The 20,837-nt window shown below is 37.7% G+C and overlaps 1 protein-coding gene across 7 annotated transcripts in view; it reads left to right on the forward strand.

The window, feature by feature from the left end:
• NFIB (nuclear factor I B) overlaps positions 1-20,384 on the forward strand; it is a 275,853-nt gene extending 255,469 nt beyond the window's left edge. For all 7 annotated transcript variants that reach the window (XM_050913729.1, XM_050913731.1, XM_050913734.1 and 4 more), the window contains 2 exons: positions 7,447-7,535; positions 18,397-20,384. In XM_050913729.1, the coding sequence (XP_050769686.1) occupies positions 7,447-7,535; positions 18,397-18,526 (219 nt within the window). In that variant the 3' untranslated portion in view covers positions 18,527-20,384. The remainder of the gene's footprint in view (positions 1-7,446; positions 7,536-18,396) is intronic.
• The last annotated feature ends 453 nt before the right edge of the window (positions 20,385-20,837 follow it).

Genomic DNA, 20,837 nt, shown 5'->3' on the forward strand with positions numbered 1-20,837 from the left:
ATAGTATCCTTTGAAAAGTCTCTGACATCCAGTTAATTTGGGGATGTGCAATAAATTTTTTTTTTTACTACATGTTTTTAGATGCAATTTTTTCTGCAAATTTGCTACTACTTAAGCCCACTCTACCTTCTTCCAAGTTCATTGAAAGAGTTACAAACTTCTTGTCACATGCCAGAAGGAGTGGTAGCACGCTTAATTTTCTCTTGGCTGAGTTCATGACATGTGAATCATATATTGCTTATTTCATGCATCTTCTATATATTTTTGGCTTTGTGTAGATGGAAATAAATTTTGAGATTTCAGCAGTGTCATAGGAACATAAAAGTGAGAGGGATCTCAAAGGTCATCACAGTCTTTGGTGTTTACATGCACTGTGTCTTATACTCCCTTTCATGGTAAAACATGTGGCCAGATGGCTTATGGGGAAGGGGAGAATAAATTAGGTCTCACATACACTTCATAAATAGAAAAATTCTTCAGTGCCACTGTGTGAAACCAATGTTCTCCCTTCTAAAGTATATTGCTTCATAGTCTTGTTATATTAATTCAAGAGCATCAGTTGGTGACCAGTGAGCCATATAGTAAATTTTAAAAGTGTGTCATGGTTTCATCTTTGCTGTGAATTCTCTATTGTTTTCTAACTTATGCAATGGATATATGTGTATGCTTGCCTGAGTGTGTTTGGGGGGGCGTGTGTGTGTGGATGCTTACACATATAAATATGCACAAAATTAGGGAATAGTATGTACTGCTGAAACCATTTGAAAGAACAGAATACTTCAACAACAAAGCTTTTTCAGATGGATAAATACGAATATATAAGTGCCTATATGTAAGTTTCTAATGAATTAGTTACCTTCACTCACTTAAATCCTAAAGACATCTCTGAGATGACAGCACCATATATGTTCATTACCCAGAAAGTGAGGTAGAGCACTGAGATTGTCAAAACAGCTTTAATAGAGCAAAGGTTATCCTTTGGTAAGGCAGAAATGAGATTGATTTACTATGTCCTTTCATTACTTTACAACAATTTAAAAGAGACCACTCTTCTTGTGGCAGATTTTAAATGCATTTGTTTTAAAGCAGCCCATGATGAATGAAAAGAAAAATCAAGAGGTACATGAAATAAAGGCAATCAATCATTTTGTATTAGTGGAGAGAAATTCTAAATTAGAAAGCCAATGGTTTTAGTTCCAGAGAGGTCTTTTAAACATAATGCACATTGACCCCTCAAGAATAAATATTGTCACCGGGACATTTTTTACTTCATTGGAGGAGTCTTTATGAAGATTTATTCTCTCTGGTTATGAGAAATATTGGGATGTACCATTGAGTACTTTTTGTTGTTGTTAAAAAGAACCATTATGTAGCCTGTTTAAATTACAGTAACCACAATAAATTTAAAAGTTACACATGTATTTTGCAACACGCACTTATATGGAGTCTTTTGCCAAAATGATAAGTTTGCTAGAACTTCCAGTAAACAATTTTATAGCACAACCTACATGGCCATACTTACATTTAGATGGGAAGCACTGAATACAGCTTTGAAAGGCAGTGCATAATAGCACCAATGGGAGCAGTTTATTTGCTTTTACTGATCTGGATACTGTGAAAAATATGCTGTTCCAGGCATTACTTAGCATGATATGTTGATAGTTAGGAAGACAAGGTTCTAATGAGGAATTACAACTATGCAGTCCACTTTCTGCTGCAATTGCTGGTGGGTCTTCCTGTTACCTGCCTTGAAATGCCAGGTATTTCTGTACTGACATGAATAGTTACAAAACATATCTCTTGCTTCAGTGGCATCTAACGAGTCACATGTATCTTACAATTTCGTTGTAAAAATGTCATGTCAGCCCCCCCCAACTGTCTATTACAAATTGTTAATGATCATTTGGTTTGCCTTTCTTGAATCAGCGTCAGCTTCTGGGAGTTGTTAAGTATTGATAATGTAACTGCAGGGAGTGCACCATAGGAAGGGGCAAGGGAAGTGATAAGAGCTAGTGCCTGAGTGAGAGAGTTTTTCTTAATTTTACTATTGGTTGGTGAGATTATTTTATGAAGTCAAATCTAGTACTTGGTGCTCATCATCTGTGCTGAGAAACATCTTAAATGAATTGCACACAGAAGAAAGGTTGGATAATCTTCACAATTATATGGGAGCACCTTTTTTCCCCCTTTTTTCTCTGATTTGCATCTACTGAAGATTTGTGGTTTCTAAGCCTAGACTAGAGGAAAAAGCAACAAATTGAGGACACTTGGTCAAATGCAATCTTCTGCAAGTGGACACAGTCCCTTGCCAGATTCTAGTTGTGTCTCCATTCTTTTGGCTAAATAATTTTAATGGAGAGATCATTAGTTCAGTAACAAAGTCTTAATGATCAGAATTCTCGTGGTTATGTGATGGCATTTCTGTAGCCTCCTTGTGTTACTGTTCTCAACTTCATGAATTTATTATGTTCTTGAAATGATAGACACTTAGAGACAGGTTGATGTTGTTTCTGGCTAAAAAGCTAGAATGTTGCCAGAAATCCGTCATGCACTTCACCTGTCTAAACAATATAAAAAGATGGATGGATGGATGGATAGATAGACATTTGTATTTATTGCAAATACGGATTAATGGTTTCACGAATAATAAGATTTCTGTTGGAACGAATGAAATAACTGACAGGTTTTCTTTCTTGGCCATTTATTTAAATTTAATGCACCTTGGAGCCTTGTATGGGTGATTCTGTTCTTAATTAGAAAACAAATAAATGTGATATCTATTGAAGTCTGTGAAGACAATGACCTCTAGAACTTTCCTGTCTGTTACAGTAAACTGTGCTAACTAATGCTGGCCCAATTACTGAGGAGCTAGTGAACTCTTCCAGTCTTTGCACCGATTAATACAATGGCATGGTTTTCACTAGAACTTGGACTTTCTGGGTGTGGTGTGTGGTGCGCATGGTTGTCACACAGCTTTGACATTTATGAGTGAGACATTTACCATGTACGTGGTAATAAGAAACACCTCAGGTCTCTAAAATGCAAAATCAGAAAATTGTAGATAACTTTTTATTTCCTGCACACCAGACTGCCCTGCCTCTTTGGTAGGGAGTTGTTCTTATCAGATGCATCCTTTAGTTACTGAATCACACAGTTCAAAATGGAGTTCTCTTCATACTATTCATCATGGAAATTGTAAACTTAAATGTCCACTGAACACAGAGTATCTGCAAAATGTTTTGGGTGGGTGTTGCTTTTGCTTTCAGCAGAAGGCTGAAAGAAGAACACAAGTGGACTCTTAAACAGAACTTCTCAGTAAAGCCAGGAAACAGGTTATCAACACTCAGGCTGTTCTTATTGTGTCCCTTATCATAATTGACAGTTTGACGTAAAACTGGGTCACATGACCACCAGGGAGGTATGTAAATGGATAAGAGGTCACCTTTCACATATGCTTGCTGGAAAGGAAACACATTTAAAGGAAGTTTCAGCCAAAACAAAGACAATATGCAAATGTTAAGTTTTATGGGTTTTTCTCAACTAACAGAAGCTATAGCACAGTCTCCTATTACACTTTCCAAAATACGTATCTACTTTCACTAGCGTTCACAGAAGCTTGAAATGAATGTTAGACAGCCACTCTTTAAATAGGAGAATACAAAACCTGCTTAAATACTAACCCGTAAAAATTATTTAGACTATGATTAAAGATTGAGCTGTTGACTATGGGTTTTTAATGTATGTAGGATTTGCATAGATTGTGCATATGTAGGTTGTGCTTGGAAGGTGCCCAGTTTAAACTGAAAAGGCAGCTATAGCGAGATCTAGCTCTTGGGTAGAACTTCACATCAGTATGTCTCACAGCGCTGGCAAATGCAAACCAAAATCACTTTCCTGGCATTTTACAGAGGGCAGAACAGGAGCAGGGAGGTGGATGACTTTCAGGCAGGTGGAGGAGTTAGGGGAAGCTCTCGGTCTGCTGCTCTGCTTCTGCCTGGGCCTCTGGCCTCTTCCCATGACGCAGCTGAGGCGGGTGAGGGACTTGCACTGCCTCCCTGGAGAAACACTTGCAGGGGGCTTTGTGCTCTCTGCTACTTCATGAATGTAGCAGTGAGGATGTATCACAGTGATGAGGGACTGCTGCAGCTCCACATGTCAGGAAATGGCAGGGCTGCCTGTGAGGTTTCCCCATCTGCTGCAAGGCTGGGCATCCTTCTCCACTTCAGAATACAGACGCATGTTCTTTTTCTGTGTGGTTAGGTGAGAAATAAATTAAAAAATCATTCATATTGTTTCGTGGATGGAAGGTGTTATTGAAGTGGGGTTCATGTGGCTTGCCTTGCTAAAAATGACAAAGCTGTGGGACTGAAGAGCAGGCCTGTCCAACAGGCTTCCAGGAAAGACTTCACCATGTCACACGCCAAATCAGGTTTTTGCATTCATAGCATATTTTTGAGAAAGTTAGTAATGTTTTTCAGCATTTATTAAATGTTTCCTGAGGACTATTTCTTTAGTCCCTCTACTGAGGAATTTAAGTTTTCTCAAGTAGCCTTCAAGTAGTTTCCTGCCTCTCCCTTTCACATGTGCTGCAGAGAAACTCTTTTAGGTGGCTTACTGTGGGTGAGAGTGAATGTGCCTTCTCATCTCCAGCTAACACTGTGGCATGATTTTAGAGGTCACTTAAGTTACTCTGAGGACTATAGCCAGAAAGCTTTCAGCATGACTCTAGACAACATATAGCACTCAAAATACTGTACTAAAGTTCCCTACATCCTTCCAAAGCTTGGTACTCATGTCAGGTCTGTGCCCCTGGGTTTTCCCTGCTGGGCTGTCTGGACATCCTCCAAGGGCAGTGTTCCTGCTGCTGCTGTGAACAGACATCTTCTTCCATCAAATGGAGCCAGGGCTCATAGAGCTCTTTTAAGATTCTCCAGCCTTTTTACCCAGAACGCACTCAACACGCGAGGGATGCAGATGCAGACTTTGAAAGTGATATTTCTACATACTTTTGAAAGTATATTTCTAAATCTCAGACATCCTGATCTCTAAGCAGGAGTGATTTGGGAGAGGAAATTTTATGTGAGGGAGAAAAAAAAAACACTTTCCTGGCAGGTTAGTTTTTAAAGACAACATGGCAGCTATGTGAGCCTGCTGAGGAGTGTGGAGCAATAGTTTTTAATATTGGGAAGGTGGTTTTCAGCACAGCTGATGCAGTCCTGGGCTTATCACAGAACCCATTGTCATACAGACCTGCAGTTCTTCAAGCTGTTGTCAGTACCGCAAGTATGGCACAGTTGGTGCAGTGAATAGCAGTACAGTTTACACTAACCGTAAGTCTGTTGTAGCATGAATCTTCACATATATGTGTGTGTATGTGTCTACAGCATATATATAAAATACACATGTTCTATTATTACCATTACAGTATTTAGATGTATCTGTATTAAGGTATATATGACTGTATATAATATGAAGTATGTCATTACTAACATTTATGAAATAGGCTTGAAAAGCTCTTTTTGGAGCTTTCTTAATGATAAATTCAACACATTAACTGTACATGTGGAAAGTTTTCATACAGACTGTGGGAAGAATATAATAATATAGTGCAGAAGCTGATTTACTAAAATGTAATGTATCAATCCCTTACTGTTTGCCCCAAATGGCAAATGCAGTCAGATTCTATAGCAAGCTAAGTGCTTGCCAGATTTTTGAGCTAGACCTAAGTGCATAAAATCATTTGGTAACACTAAGTTTGTGATTTTAGTATTTTTTATGGTTCTAATCAGCCAAAGGGCTTTTATTCATAGATTTTATATTTTGTGAAAGAAGAAAAGAGGGGGGTGTTAACCTTTCAGTCTTGTGTTTCAGTTGGAAGTGAGTTTTTATAGCTAAGTTATAAAGTTTTAAATTATGCATCTGTAATCAAGATGATGACATTCTTAAAAATTAGAGTAGAAATACATCTACTGTACATTGAGTAACTGAGCTGACGTATTTTACGATGTCTTCAATATTAAAATCAGGTTTACAATACTGTTTTGTATAGTGACTAAACCAAATATTTACTTACCCTTTTCTTTAAACATATTTAATGTATTATTCACAGTTACCTCTAGCAAACTTTTTGACTGCATGTTTCCTTTTCTGGTTAGTTTCATGTGGTTTAGTCATGCTTTTAATGGCCTTTAGAAGGTCCCTTGGAGTTCTTTAGATAACAAACAAGAAACAATCCCTATGAAAACATCAGAGACTAACATTTCCATTTCTCAGACCTTAACAGCAGGAAGCTTATGAGTCTAACAGCCAGACAGGGTCAGGTTTGCAATATTGTCTTGTCCTCAGCATTTGTATTTCTCAGGAAAAGACTGCAATTAATTGTGCTCCTGTGAAAATATTTTATTGTAGTTTGTTTGCTGTAGCCTGCACTATCTAAAGACTGTGAATACCGATAGAGAAAACTAAAATGCGTCGACTGCAATTAAACTCAGCAACAACTTTATCTTCAATTCAGAGTGCTGTATCATATACAATGGTACTGCAATTTATATACAGCATGACTATGCAGAGGTTAAAATGTATGTTTTCTTCACAAGCCAGATAAGTTCACTTTCTTAAACTTAAAAATAAACAGTATATCTTTTCAAAAAATCTGCTAACACTATAGGGCAGCTGTTAAATAAACAGAGCTATAGAGGGTTGCTTGAACAATCCGTGAAGGCAGAACTGATGATTTGAGGATCTGGCAAGAATTTGTTTCAGCTAACATTTAGTACATTCCTCATTATATTAAAATGCAATAAAGTATTTTAAATGCTATTATTCTGAGTCTAAAGCAAGATTAGATTATTTTATCACCTCTTGCTAAATAATACCACTTTCAGTAACACTAGATTAATAAACTTCAGTTACAAAATACCTTTACCCTTCTTAAATAGCAAGATAAGGACATACTGTTTTTTTAATTTGGGCAAATTTTCTATAAATTGCATGTCTTCCATGTTTCACGAAATGCATGCTACAAGATATTGATTATATTTGACCTTTACTTAATACACATTATATAGAGCATTACTTAGAGAAAACAGCATTTTTATTTCCTTTCTTAAAGTATCTTGCTATTGAATATTAACATTTCCTTTTATTCCAGCTCAGTTTGTAATCTAATAATGGCTAATTGTTATGTGCTAAACACTAGTTACTCTTTTATGCTTCATTAATAGAGGACCGTATTAAAGTAGCATTATCTTAAGCAAATCTGTAGGCATTTATTTCTCAGAATAAGTTATTTTTCTTTGTTTGTCTGTTTTCTTTTATTTTTTAAAGTTACTTCTTGGGAAAGTAAGGCTTTTGCCATGTACAGTACTAGTTTGCATGTATTCATTTAAATACTAAAAACTGTAGTACTGCTCGATCCATATCTGACTGCTAGGTTTCAATTGACAGCTGAGAATTTGTGACTGGACCATGAATCAAAACGGCAGGCATTTTTACCCCAGTGCCAGTGAGGATACATTGGGAATTACTTGGCAAAGGTAACATTTTAATTATTTCCACCCCTACACCACCTCTAAAAAAGTTGCATTGAGCTACAGTATCTGTTTTAGCAGGCTTCCAGAGGAATACGTGACAGCATTTGATCAAAACACGCGTGTAACATTTCTCCCATACACGTTCAGGTTATCTTTAGTGTAAGCTGAATTTAGAAACTACCTTAATTAAGCACCTGGAATGACAATGCTGTGCTGTCAAATGCAAAAGGTTTGTAAATTTAAGGGAATACTGATCTTAGGCTTTAAAAATGAAAATGTCGTTTGCAGAATTAAAGGTCATATTTTGGGGGGCTTAGTGGTTAACACAAAGAAAATGGTGCTGTTAGACGTATAGATGAGTATAATAATAAATGTCTGAGGTGGTGCTGGTTTTGGACAATGAATAACCATACTGTTCGTAGAGACTTTTCTGACTAACTGGCAGGTGTAGATTTAGGTCACTAACATGTACATGAAGGTAAGATATAAACCATCTTATTTCTCAACTAAATAACAGAATAATTAGGAATGATTTACACAAAAGAGAGTTTCTTTTCATATGAAAAAAAAGGAAACACAATAAGACCCATTAACCTTTGGTACATTAATAAATTACTCGTTATTATCTTTTCCATCTCTTGGTATATAATGAATTATGGTAACAGTTGAGGTGTGTGTGTCTAAATAGGTGTGTAAAGAAATCAGCATAATTGTGATACATCAGTATTTCACCTCTTTCATGTACAGGGTTATCTGCAACACTCAACACTTAATGGGGGTTGTAGGTGTAAAGCCTGCAGGTTGGGAGCCTGTCAGATGAAGTATTAGCTACTCACTCTCGAAATAATTTTAAATACTGCTTGGACATTTGTGTGCACATGAAAGTATATGTACTTCTGAGTAGTTTGTGTAAGTATGTGTGTGAGTGTGAGTGTGTATATGTATTATATACAAAATGCCTTTTGATGCACTGTATTGTACTATGGATTGCTAGAAGGTTTGGGGGTTTTGAGTATCAACTTGGAAGAGTAATTATGGAATTTGAAAATTGGTGCTGTTTACAAATCTGAAGTTAAAATGCCTTGAATATTTTTGCTTTACTTTTCCTTTTTGCAATTTTTCTGAAATAATATTTTAAATCTGGAAGAATTGTGGTGGAAAAGCAAGGTGTTGTCATTTCTTCCCTTATAGATTAAATGGCACAATGGAAAATTAGCTAATGGATTCACCTCATCTCCTCAAGGGCTGTGATTCACATTATAAATCCCCATCATGCAGTAATTGCCACAGTTTTCAATGTACTGCCAAGAGTGAATCCAAACTGAGCTAGTAAAGCACAGAAGGCGTGATTTATTCTCCCACTACAAAGAGTGTTGCTTTTTCAGGGCATTGACAGCCGTTAGGAAATTATATCACAACTGCCTATCTAGTAATATCCTTGAATGGTTTTAATCAGTCATCACTCGAGACCCCGTTAAAGCAATGCTGGTTTATACCGGCTGAAGCACTGTCCCAGTGTTTGCTGAATTCTGTTTTTCAGTACCCTTCACACAAGACCCTTGGCCATTAATTATGAAAAGAAAGGAAAGGGTGGAAACAAATTTCTAGGCGATGACCAAGTAAACTTTGGTGATGAGTACAAGCATGCTCCATGATCCACTCACCTTTATAGACAAAATTGCTTTGCAGGTCGCTCCCGGAGTGCTGCCTGCCACTTTGACCCTACCAACATACAAAAGTGCTGCCAGATGAGCTTGAGCACAAATTCTGCCATGGGCATCTCTTTACAGGCCTAGGCTATGCTTACTTGGCCTTGAATTAAGCACAGCCTTGGAGGACAAAGAAACAAACTGCTAGTTCTCCCTAAGCAGATGGCTTTTAGGATTTGGACTTTGGAATACAACATTCTTCAAATCCCATGTAGGTGAGGATCTAAGAGAAATGATGCCTGCGCAGGCTAAGGAGCAGTGAGCCCTTCTAACACTAAAACTAACACTAAAAAGAAGCACGTATTGCAAAAGGAATTGTTGCTCGTTGGCAAAGAAATATATTCTAGTCCAGACAGTCAAATTTTCCCCCACAAAATGGTTTGATAAATGTTTGATTGTGTGATTTCCTCAAATCTGCAGTGCTCATTTTGATGGTACTCAATCTGACCTTTGACAGCAGGCTTTTGTGGTTATCTTAAGTATACTGATTTTTCAGAAATGTCATTGACCTCAAGAAGGTAAAAAAGTTGGCAGTGCCTCGATGTTAGTTGTCCTGTCTCTACAGAAATCAGGTAGCAGAGGTGGCCAAGCTGAAAGCTTTGTCATGCAGCATTGTTGGTGAACCACACCTTAGAAACCTGGGGAAAGTGAATGATGATAAAACCTCTGTTATTTCTGTGTTCTCTGTCTTATTAGTAGCTGCCTGTCATACCTGATAGTAGATACGATGCATAGATTTCAAAATATGATACATAGATTTCAAAATATATTTTCTGGGTTTTTCTTTCCATATAAAATTATATATCTGTTGGCATTTAAAGTCTCAAGTATAAGACAGTGGTGGTCCATACGCAAAAGACTGAACTTTGCAAAAATAAAAGAATATGAATAATACAAGACAAAAAAAAAAAACAAACCCAAACCACAAAACTTTAAGTCATTCGTGCGCTATTTTTTTCAAAACCAGAAGACTTGCAAGGAATAGTGGTAATAAAAACTAGATTAATACTTTGCTTAGCTGAATTAAACATTCTAATATCTTTAAAGGAAATACTTATCTAAAAAATCCTGTGAGCATCCTAAAAAAAAAGGGTAAAAACCCCAGTTATTTGGTAAGGTATTTGGAAGTTGCAATTTTTATTTTGCTCCTGATACCCTAATCATCTACAATTATTTTTTGTTGTTGCTTACTTACAGCATTTATGGTATATATTTTATTACATCTGCTGAACTTCGAACAACATTTAAGCACAGCAATAGAATTAAGTTCTCAAGTAGTTTTAAGATTATTTAGGTCAATTTTTTGCTGTACATATGAAGAAGATACTCAGAATCGGTTAAAAAAAAAACCTTCTTTTTTCATAACCACAGTTCTGCGATAATAACTGTTTTCCTAGAGACAGAAAGTGAGGGGAAGCTGTGAAAATCTGTAAGGCTCAATTAGGAAAACACAGTCTCAGTTGCTACGTGAGAGCAAGAGCATATGCAACAAGTAAACTTGAGACATGAGTGAGAGTGAGAAAAAGTGTGTGTGTGTGTAAGTCTGATAACATGAGCTTGAGCCTGAATCTCAGCCACTCATTACACTATTGCTATTAATTCCAGTGGGACCACTCATAAAAGCTGGCATGATGGGTCTCTTGTAGAGCATGTTGAGTATTTGCAAGTCTTTCACAGACTGTAAGCAAATTTTCATTGCCAAAGTGTACATTTTAACTCAGCTATTGCCAAATATATTTTTATTTCCGACTATTATTATTTATATTAATTCTTTTAACAATCTTTCTGTGTTAGTTTTACGGGCTAACTGTTACTTTAACATTACATTTACACTACTCAGGCAAATGCACTAGGTTAGCATTTCCTGCTTTCGGTCTGTTATCTTGACACATGAGCATAGTACAACAGCTGGTTTGTTCCTGGAGATGCTGAGGGGACCTCTGTTCTCAGAGTGCTGAATTTCCTTCTCAGCTCTAGCTGTAGGGGCGTTCAGCTTTCCAAGCATCATGTTTTCCCCCCAGCACCACTCTGGGTTTATGATAATAATGCTGATAAGGCAGTCAAATGGGATAATCTCTGATTTGTGAAGGAGGAAGGAGGGGAATTGAGAATGGGTGCAGATTGCTTTTGTAGCACAGTACCTTGTGTGTGTTTGGTATTGAGCAAACACATAGCTAAAGTAATACAGTCAGCAGCATTGCTGTGGCAAGCAAATTATGGCAAACACAAACACCTGTTAGAGCAATGGTTCATATCCTCCGCCTCCCCCACCCCAATCCCCTTGGGCAATGTTTTGGAATAGAAGTATCAATTCATTACAATTTAAGAACAAAAACGCTGAAGTATCCTGATTGTTAAAGTAGTCATAGAAAGAAAACCTAATGATTTCTGGTCTTTATCAATTTAAATTGCTAACGCTAATAGTTTTGCCCAACTCTGTAATGCAGAAAGATGTGCAGAACTTTATGTTTCCTCTCCATCTAGGCAAACATCTTCAGAACATTTCCTAAGAAATTAATTGTATTCAAGCCAGACTTGCATGCTGCCATCCCACAGGAAATGGGTCAGCAATCCATTAAGATGCCATTAGATAATCTAATTTGGAACTTAATCTCTAAATTAACCATGCTCCATACTTGAAGCATACTTGAGAGAAAGAAAAAAAGTTTATGTTTGAATCGATAGGGGAGCCGAAGCGTGAAGAAGGCTGTTTGTTTTTTCTGTAGCTGTGGTCACGTCTCAAGCCGTCTGGTAACCAGGAGAAACCAGACATGATGTAATTCCAGATTGAACTTGAACTTCAGGGACTTAGAATGGGGGAACAATGGACCATAGGAATCAATAATGTCCATTTTCCACATGATTATGTTTGGAGCTTTAAGTTAACCTTTATGGGAGAAGCAGCAAGAACTGCAGTGTGACCAAAATGAATGAGATGATCCAGAAGCAAGATGTTAAAGAAAACAACTTCAGTAATATTTTCTGAGCAGCACTGCAGATTCCAGCAGGATTAGAAAAGTTCCCGCTCTGCAGTGAACTGCTTGCCTGTTCTGAGTACTCTTTGTTCACTTAGGTAGGACAAACTTAATCTTATGTTTCCTGTCAGATGATTTTTGGCAGCACTGCTAGGGAAGGAGGAGCATATTATAGAGAATTCCCAAGTGTAAACTGTATCTTTAACCCCTTGGTTACTCCAGTTTTCTACTTCTTGATCATCTTACCTCCAGTTGTTTCTTTTGAAGCAGTAAAACTACACTGTTGTGGTTTTTTTGGGTTTTTTTTTTTTGGTGCAGTTAGGATTATCTGCATTATTATTTAGTCATGCTAATTTGATAAATAAACTTGTAGTCGTATTTTTTGAAAGTGCTAAGGTAAAACATCTAACAGATTAAAATTCGAAATGGTAATATTTGGGGAAAAAAAGCACTGTAGGTGTGGAAAGGGGAAAGTCAGTTTTTCATAAGCGACCCAATGGTCTCGGGTAACCCGAGCCCATGTTCTCCATGGTTTGGCTCTATGGGAGGCAGCCCTCCATTTGGTCGTAGCCCCCTCTGTACATGTGCGTGTTTGCAAACCTCCTTTAGCCCTGTCCCTGCACCAGACATTCATATGTGCATGGTCCAGAGCACAGCATGGACATGCACCATTTCTCTGGGCCCTTCCTCGGCTGTGGATTTTCTTTGTTAGTGATGGGCTCTGTGGCCTCTTCCTGATCTTTCCTCACTTTTTTTTGTTACACTATCACAAAAAGGGGTCTGCAGGGAATAGAATAAGTATCCTTACAGCAGAATTCCCTTTTTCCTCCTCTGGGCATAAATCAGTAGGTCTTTACCTCCTCCATCTGCTAGATGGGTGGTATGTGCCTGCTAAGCTATAAAAGTCATCCTAAATTAAGCTGAGATATACTTAATATATCTCTTGAAATAAATGCTCACCTTGGAGGTGAAATTTGGCAGCTGTTTAACTATAGGTACCAGTTTAGAATGGTAACAGAAGTACCAGATTAAGCAGATGCCGGAGGGGTGGTTATTCTTTTGGCAGAAATGCACAAGTGGGAATTTAGCCAGGGCACTGAGGTTAGCACAATTGCGTTTCCAAAGTTCATACAATCTTAACAATTTCAAATGGTAAAGTTCCCTGTACTTGTGTGGGCGCGCACTCACTTAGTACAGAGATAGATGAACCTTGCTTGGTGACGTGCTAGTGCCACTTCTCTCAGCGTTGAAGGTATTTCTACCTTTTCTGTCCAAAGACTGACCTGGCATGATCTGATCTACCTTATCTAAGCTAGTGTGTTCATGCACAGGGTAGTAAAGCTGCAAGAAGGAAATACTGTTTTAGATGTACTTCCCGAATGGTGAAATACTCTTACAGGCTTCTGAAGCTGTAAAAGAAAGAAGGTAGTAACTGGTGGAAAACAAGAATCTTAAAATCTTACAGATTTACTCAGGTCTGATTGGATTTGTTTTCTATTGCATTTAGTTAATTGTTTAACATTATTATACTCTTTATGTTATTATAACCTCCAAAGCAGACTGTATATACATATAATGTTAGTACTGCTTGTGGCTCATTCCAGTAATATTTTAATCAGAGGTTCTTGAAACAGCAATTATTATCTTTAAGAGGAAATCATGGCAGAAATCTTGATTGAATTAACATGTGAAAACTGTAATGGAAACTGTAATGGAGAATGTTAACCCTGTAGGATGCTTGCAGAATTTTCCTTAGCTATTTTATTACATTTGAACAGATAAATACATTATACTTGCCACGGATAGAGAGGGAACTGATGACTGTATAGCACACCTGATTGATAGTCTAGTTATGGTGAGAGAAAACTGTTCTGGTAGTGAAATTACTTAGAGGTATAATGCTTCAGGAAGGCGGTCCTACAAACCATACTCTCTCCCACAGAGGCTTCTAGTCTGAATCTCACAGCAATATCTGATGGTGCTTCTCATGTAATCTTCTTCAAAACTTAGCCTAGAGCAGCTTTTTGGAGGTCTCATTTCATATTCCAAGGGACAGGCATTTATATTATAACCTCTGTCAGCACAGGGCTCACAGATTTCCTCAGGAGCAGTGAGCTGGAGAGTGGGGTAGACCTGCTTTATGCCACTCATTCATACAAAGATTTTTATCTGAAGGAGAAGCCACATGGGCAGAGGGACATCTCATTAACTTCTGCAAGGACAACCAGCTTGCCTGTGTCCTGGGCAATGGAAAGAGTTTGGGCTTCCGCCGTGTTGAGGCACTTCGTGAACAGAAACAGACCATTGCCTCTGCTTTTTTGAAACCGAGGGCTGGAAGTTTACCTGGGACTTACGCAAACTGCTGGGTAGTGTGGTGAAGGGAAAGGTGTTTTCCTCTTCCCTGCTGTTGCCACTCGTGTAGGCCCCCAGGCAGAGTCTGCTTTGCAGTCAGCAGTAACTGGCGCTTCTGCTAGGACGCTCTGCAGAGAAACCGTAGATGGTTTCCATGGCTGAAGCTAAACTCTGCGATGCTCACAGAGGTCCCTTCAGAGCAGGTTTGAGAAAGCTGTCAGGGGACCTTGCTCTTTTGGGCTGTCAGTCTGGCTTGGCTGCATGTAGGAGCACTGGGGAGCTACAAAGCAGGGTGTAGCTCATACGGTAGTTGAAAATTCACTTAAATTAACCTTAAATGTAATAGGGTACGTGGGAATGTTGGATAGACAGCCATACATATGCAGCTTAGCGGAGCCTGGTTATTTTTTTGGTTATTCTTTGTATCATAGCTGTTCTCAGAGCTTTGTGCTGTGATTAGTGCTATTCACCTCAGTAACTTTCGTTCAGGTTTCCTCTTTTGTCTGCAGTAAACACTTGGCAGTGGTATCAGGACTGGGGTGGCCCGAGACAGAGTTACATCAAACTGCAGTATAAGGTTAATTTCTAAAATACAAATGGAGCTCGTCAAGCCTTGAAAGATCATGACTTAGGAAGTGCTAGCAAACAGAGGGGATGGCCTGTCCTTGCCGCCTGCCAGCAGGGCCAGCTGCTACCCAGTGGGTGCGTGTAGATCAGGGACTTCAGCCTGCCTTCAGAGGGGTCAGAGCGATGGCTTTTCCAGCCACCGCACGCAGACGGCGTGTAGCTGTCCTGGTGCCACAGGTGCTCCGTTGCCTGCTCCACCGTCTCCGGCGGGCAGCAGGAGGCTCTGCACAAGCAGCGCAAGAGGCTGCCGAAAATCCTGTGGGATCTGCACAGTGTTAATGTGGGAGATTTATTACTCCCTGAGGATTCATAAGCAGCATTGACGAATTTGTTGCAATCCGCATTTTTGTCATGGTTGTAATATAAGGTGGGAGGCTTGAAAGGTTTAAATAAACACCTATATTATATTTGTAGGTCATACGGCAACAACAGTCCTATTAGTCACTTGCTACAACTTATTTTTGTTGAGCACCTTCCACAAAATCAAGATTCTGTCTCCTATATGAAGTAGTAGATAAGAAAGCTGCTACAAATAGTAATTTCTTTATCAGCACTGACTGCTTTCCTTTACCCACTGTAGTCATTAGAAGGTTGTCAACTTTTAAAACAGAAAAAAGTCACATATCTATGTATCCAACCACTGAAGTGCACTGTAAATCTTCAGAAAGATAACCTGGAAGCTGTGTATTTAGCCTTTGCAACAGAAATTGTTTAAATACCATGTTGACCTCACACAAAATTTACATTCTTTTAGTTAGTGTTCTATTTTGTTTAAAGTCACTGAACACTGTAAATCACGTGTAACAGGACAGCAAAGAACTGTGCACTGTAAAACATATATTCAGACACATCCTGAGCAAACAAATCTACTTGGTTTTTTTATTTTTATTTTTTATTACTGGTTCCTATTTTTACAAATCCCTGTGCTTGGAAATGATTTGCATAGTGTCTGTTATTTCAGAATTTACTTCTTAACATCACTGAAATCTGAAGAAGAAAGAACAAAAAATGCATTTTAAAACAAATTTTGAAGGAAGATGAAGAAGGTGAAACAATTAAACCTCTTAAATGAGGTTCTGGTATTGCTTTTTTTTTTTTGAAACATAATCTTTTCATCAGATCATATTGGACAAATCTTTCATGCATAACTGGGTTTAAGTCTTTGTGAATATTTCAAGATTTGTAGTGTAACTGTGATTTTTTAATTTCAAAAGGGGTTATTTCTCCAACAACAGAATTTATTTTGTTTGTGATAGTCAATAGAATTGAAAAAAAGAAAGAAAAATCTTTAATTAAACAGATTAGCTAATCTTAGATTTTGAAAATATAGCAAGATTTTTTTAATTTCTGAAGAGGTTAAAATCCCCCAGATTTTCAGGTGACCTTCAAGAATATAGTCAATTGGAAAAAAAAAAAGCCCTATTGAATAATATTTGTGCTTCAGGCATTTAAAATACATTAAGATATTCATATTTCTTATATTTCCTTGAGGAAAAAAATTAGTCCTGCTCCCTTCAGAATTTGACTATCATTGAGACAAGCAGGTCAACAATTTTTTCCACTTTTTTTGTGTGTAAAACAGAGCACCTGAAATTAATTTTTAGGAATCAAAATAGTAAATTAACAGGTTTAGGGAGGTAAAGAGTACCAAACAGGAGTAAATGACAGAAGCTGTTTGTATTATTTTTAATATAAAAGACCTGAGGAACACATCCCCTGGATTTCACAAAATAAGTTGACCTCTTTCTTTAATGTTCATACAGCAGCAACTGAAAGGATCACATAAATCTACCAAGTGAAATATAGTTATTTTGTACACATTTAAAATAGATAAAAAGGGTCTGTTTTCCTCTTTACACCCAATGCCACAGAAATGCATATGCTCATCCAGGGAGAGAGCAGTGTGGAGGGGTGACCAAAGAGAAGGAAGAAAACTTCCAGCATCTGTCCTCCACAAAACATATGTCAGAGGTCTTAGTCTTCAGATGTGTTATCATAAAGTTTATCAGTCTAATCCCAATGTGTATTCCCAAGTAGGCTGTTGTGTTTGTGGAAACACCTAGTGTGGAGAAAAACTCGATACAATGAAATGCGGAGGAAGCATGTGTTTGCACGCTGTGTGTCCAGTTCCGGTGTTAGTTGTTTGGCAATGATTGCTGACATAATGATGGTGTTTTTCTTCTGAATAAATTTGATGAGACTTTCTCTAAAGTCCATTATTTCTGGGTTGCCAGAAACACATCTGAGGAAAAGGCGGCTCGGGGTCTGCTCTGGGTACTGAATAGAGGCAGCTGAAGTCTTTGAGTATCCATCTTGTAAATAGTGCTGGGTATGGTACCTGCTACTCGCTGGTGCCTGGTATACGTGAATGCTGTTAGGACTTAAGCTCCTCAGTGACAGAGTGCTTTTGAAATGATGACTTAAGTTCCAAAGTCATTGAATTGCCTTTGAAAATATTTTCTTTCTTTCTCAGATGTTTGTCGAAAAATTTATGGTACTTGCTGCTAGCCTTGACTCACAGCTACCCTTGACTGCAAGTGTTTCCATGATTGGGCCCTGTGTTATCCAGTGTTCCTTAGGCACGGATACCTTTTGGGGAAAATCTGTAAAGAAAGCAGGTTTTTTTGAATATTAAAGGTCCTCTGTTCTCTTGGGACCCCACGCACCTCAGAGGCATGTCTTGAGACTGAGACAAGATAAACTGCCGGGTTGTAAGAGAGCAGGAAATCGCATAGGAAGCTTAACCACGGAACCTTTATATTGTGTTCTTGAAAAGAGCAAACGTGTACACTGTAGTGTATTTCAGTAGCTCTTAAATAATATCTGTAGTGCCATACAGTGTCACTTGTATGGTTTAGTTGTGCCTGCTTTATATATTTGCGTCTGAAATTTTTGGGGGCTTTCACAAACAAACAGGCCACTTAGTGTAAGACAGCAGTAATACTACTTGCAACTGAGATCAACGCAATTATTTTTCTTTCAAATAAGTCATATTTTCACAAAGAAAACTGTGAAGTAGAATCTTAAGTAATAGTCACAAATGTGGTTTCTTATTTTATCTTAACTAGTGCTGTTAATAATGAATATTGGCTTAACCCTGATTCAAATTCATTGTCTTCTAGTTTTTGCAACATGTTTAATTTATGTTTTGTTTTTTCTCTCTCTTTCTCTCTCTCCTTATCTCTTTTCCCTTTTCAACAGTCCTGGTACCTGGGCTAGCTTGGTTCCTTTTCAAGTATCAAATAGGACACCGATCCTGCCGACAAATGTCCCAAATTATGGTTTGAACATAATTGGAGAGCCTTTCCTTCAAGCAGAAACAAGCAACTGAGGGAAAAAAATTTAAAAAAAATAAAAGCAAAATTAAAAAAGGAAAAAAGAAGGGAAGACAGGACGAGAAAAGAAACTGAAGAAAGAAGAAAAAATAGACCAGCAATTGCAGCTCTTACAATCACTAATTCCCTTATGGTTGAAACTGAAATGACATACAAAGGGTCGATGATATTTCACTGATGGGTAGAAAGCAGCCCCTGCTAAGTAGCCTTTGTTATATGAAGTCCGCTGGGAAATAGATGTTCTGTCTCTGACAATATATTTTAACTGACTTTCTAGATGCCTTAATATTTGCATGATAAGCTAGTTTTATTGGTTTAGTATTCTTGTTGTTTACGCATGGGATCACTATTCCTGGTTATCTCACAAAACAAAGGCTAGGCAGCAGCAACAGAGCTGCAGGAGGACAAGGGCCGTGAGCCAGCCATTTTCTCAACACTCTAATTTCTAAATGTTTTAAAAATAAGCTCTGTAGCCTTTAGTTATCAGTATGGATTTATTAAACTTTGGCCCTTAATTCAGCCTTTTCTAGTGTGTTATGCAGTTTGAAGTTTTCAATCGGTATGAACACACAGGCTCTATGGAAGAAATGCCTCTATGTAGGTAAAAGTGTTATCTCCTCATGCAACAGTAAAAAAGAAAAAAAAGTGAACGTTTTCCCCACTAAACACTTACAGAGGCAAGTGCAATTTAAAAGTCATATCTAAGGGGTCATCACTATAAGTCCTTCAGCCCTTGGACTCTAAATTGAGGGGATTAAAAATAGAAATAAAAATTACTTTGAACAAACTTATTTTTCCCCTCAGTTTTTGAGGGCATTAAAAGGCATTAAATCAAGACAAATCAAGTCCTTGAGAAAAAGAAATCAATGGAAACACAGCACTTATGTTGGTTTAGCTGCTGCCTCCACAGAGGGGTAGGATTTATTTATTTAAAGTTACTGGTTGCATCAAGAACCCATAGGGTTTACAGGTTTCTGTAAAATCTGCATCATAGAGACAAAGAGATAGGCAAATCCATGTCACAAGGGCAAAGCTTACCGTTTACAAACTGGTAATACCAGGATGGGGATATGTTTTATTTAAATAATGCACTCAATGTAAGTCTAATTACAGGGTGCTGAAAACTTGCATGGTGCTTTCAGAAGTTAGCCTTGTTCAACAATTTTCACATATTGACAGAAATATAATGTGCATGGGCAGACATTTTGCCTCTATGTCTCTTTAAAAAAAATAATTAAAATACTCTTTCCAGTAATCCTAATTTGCACGAAGATATAATGTCCACATTACGTGCCTTGCCTTGAAATCTAAAAAATGGAAAAAAAAAAAAAAAAAGAAAAAAAACACAAAAAAAATTGACATCACTACACTTGTTTTGCTGCATTTATTATCATTTTAAATCTTTACCATTTTTATGACAAAATATTTTGTACTCCAGATGGGAAAAAAGTGTGACATCATGGATTTTTTAGACAGTTATACCTTTATCTCACATTTATAAAGCATATCATGGCTGTGTATAGTTGCCGCTTAAAAATTGTAATCGACCAGCAATATTTTCAGTATTTTGGTGTTTTTTCTATTAACCTTTCATGTTTTTCATCTTCCAATTAATATTGGGGGGAGGGGATACAAATTTATACGAATTATGCAATACCAAGTTTTGCCTATGTAGGTAGTGCTTTTAGCTGTATTGGTTATTATAGGTAAGTACACAGATTTAAAAGAAAAAAAAAAAAGAATAATGTATGCTTTTTTTGTTTGTTTTAATTGACCAAAGTGGGTACTGCTATTTTTGCAGTGTGATGAGGTCCTTTTCTGTACTGAGAGGTGGACAGGGGATTTTTTTTTATACATACATATATATATATTCTGGGGTGGGTGGGGAGGATTTTTAACACTTTACAGTGTAGCTGTGAAGCAGTGCACCCTTAGCCAGGCAAGGGCTGCAAAGCGACTGTTCTGCCTACTGTGACAAACTTTCAAATCGGTTCCCTCTTTTTAACTTCCCACCTGGGGTGCAAGCTGAAATCATTTCTGGATTTAAAAAATAAATAATGAATTCTGTTGGAGGCAGACTTGACTTGAGGAAATTGTTTTAAGTTTTTTTTTTTTCTTGAGAAAGAAAAAGAGAGAGAGACAGACAGACAGAGGGAGAAAGAGGTCAAGACCCACAGTAAGATGAAGCCTTTTCCATTCTGGCAAAGATACTGCATCCTAAAGTGTTCGTGTTAGAAAATGTTTTTAGCTCAGAATGGCAAAGACGCTTGCTTTGTCTAGGAAATGCACGTACAGGGCCAAAATCTT

The sequence above is a fragment of the Gymnogyps californianus genome, chromosome Z, assembly GCF_018139145.2.
Source record: "Gymnogyps californianus isolate 813 chromosome Z, ASM1813914v2, whole genome shotgun sequence".
NCBI lineage: Eukaryota > Metazoa > Chordata > Aves > Accipitriformes > Cathartidae > Gymnogyps > Gymnogyps californianus.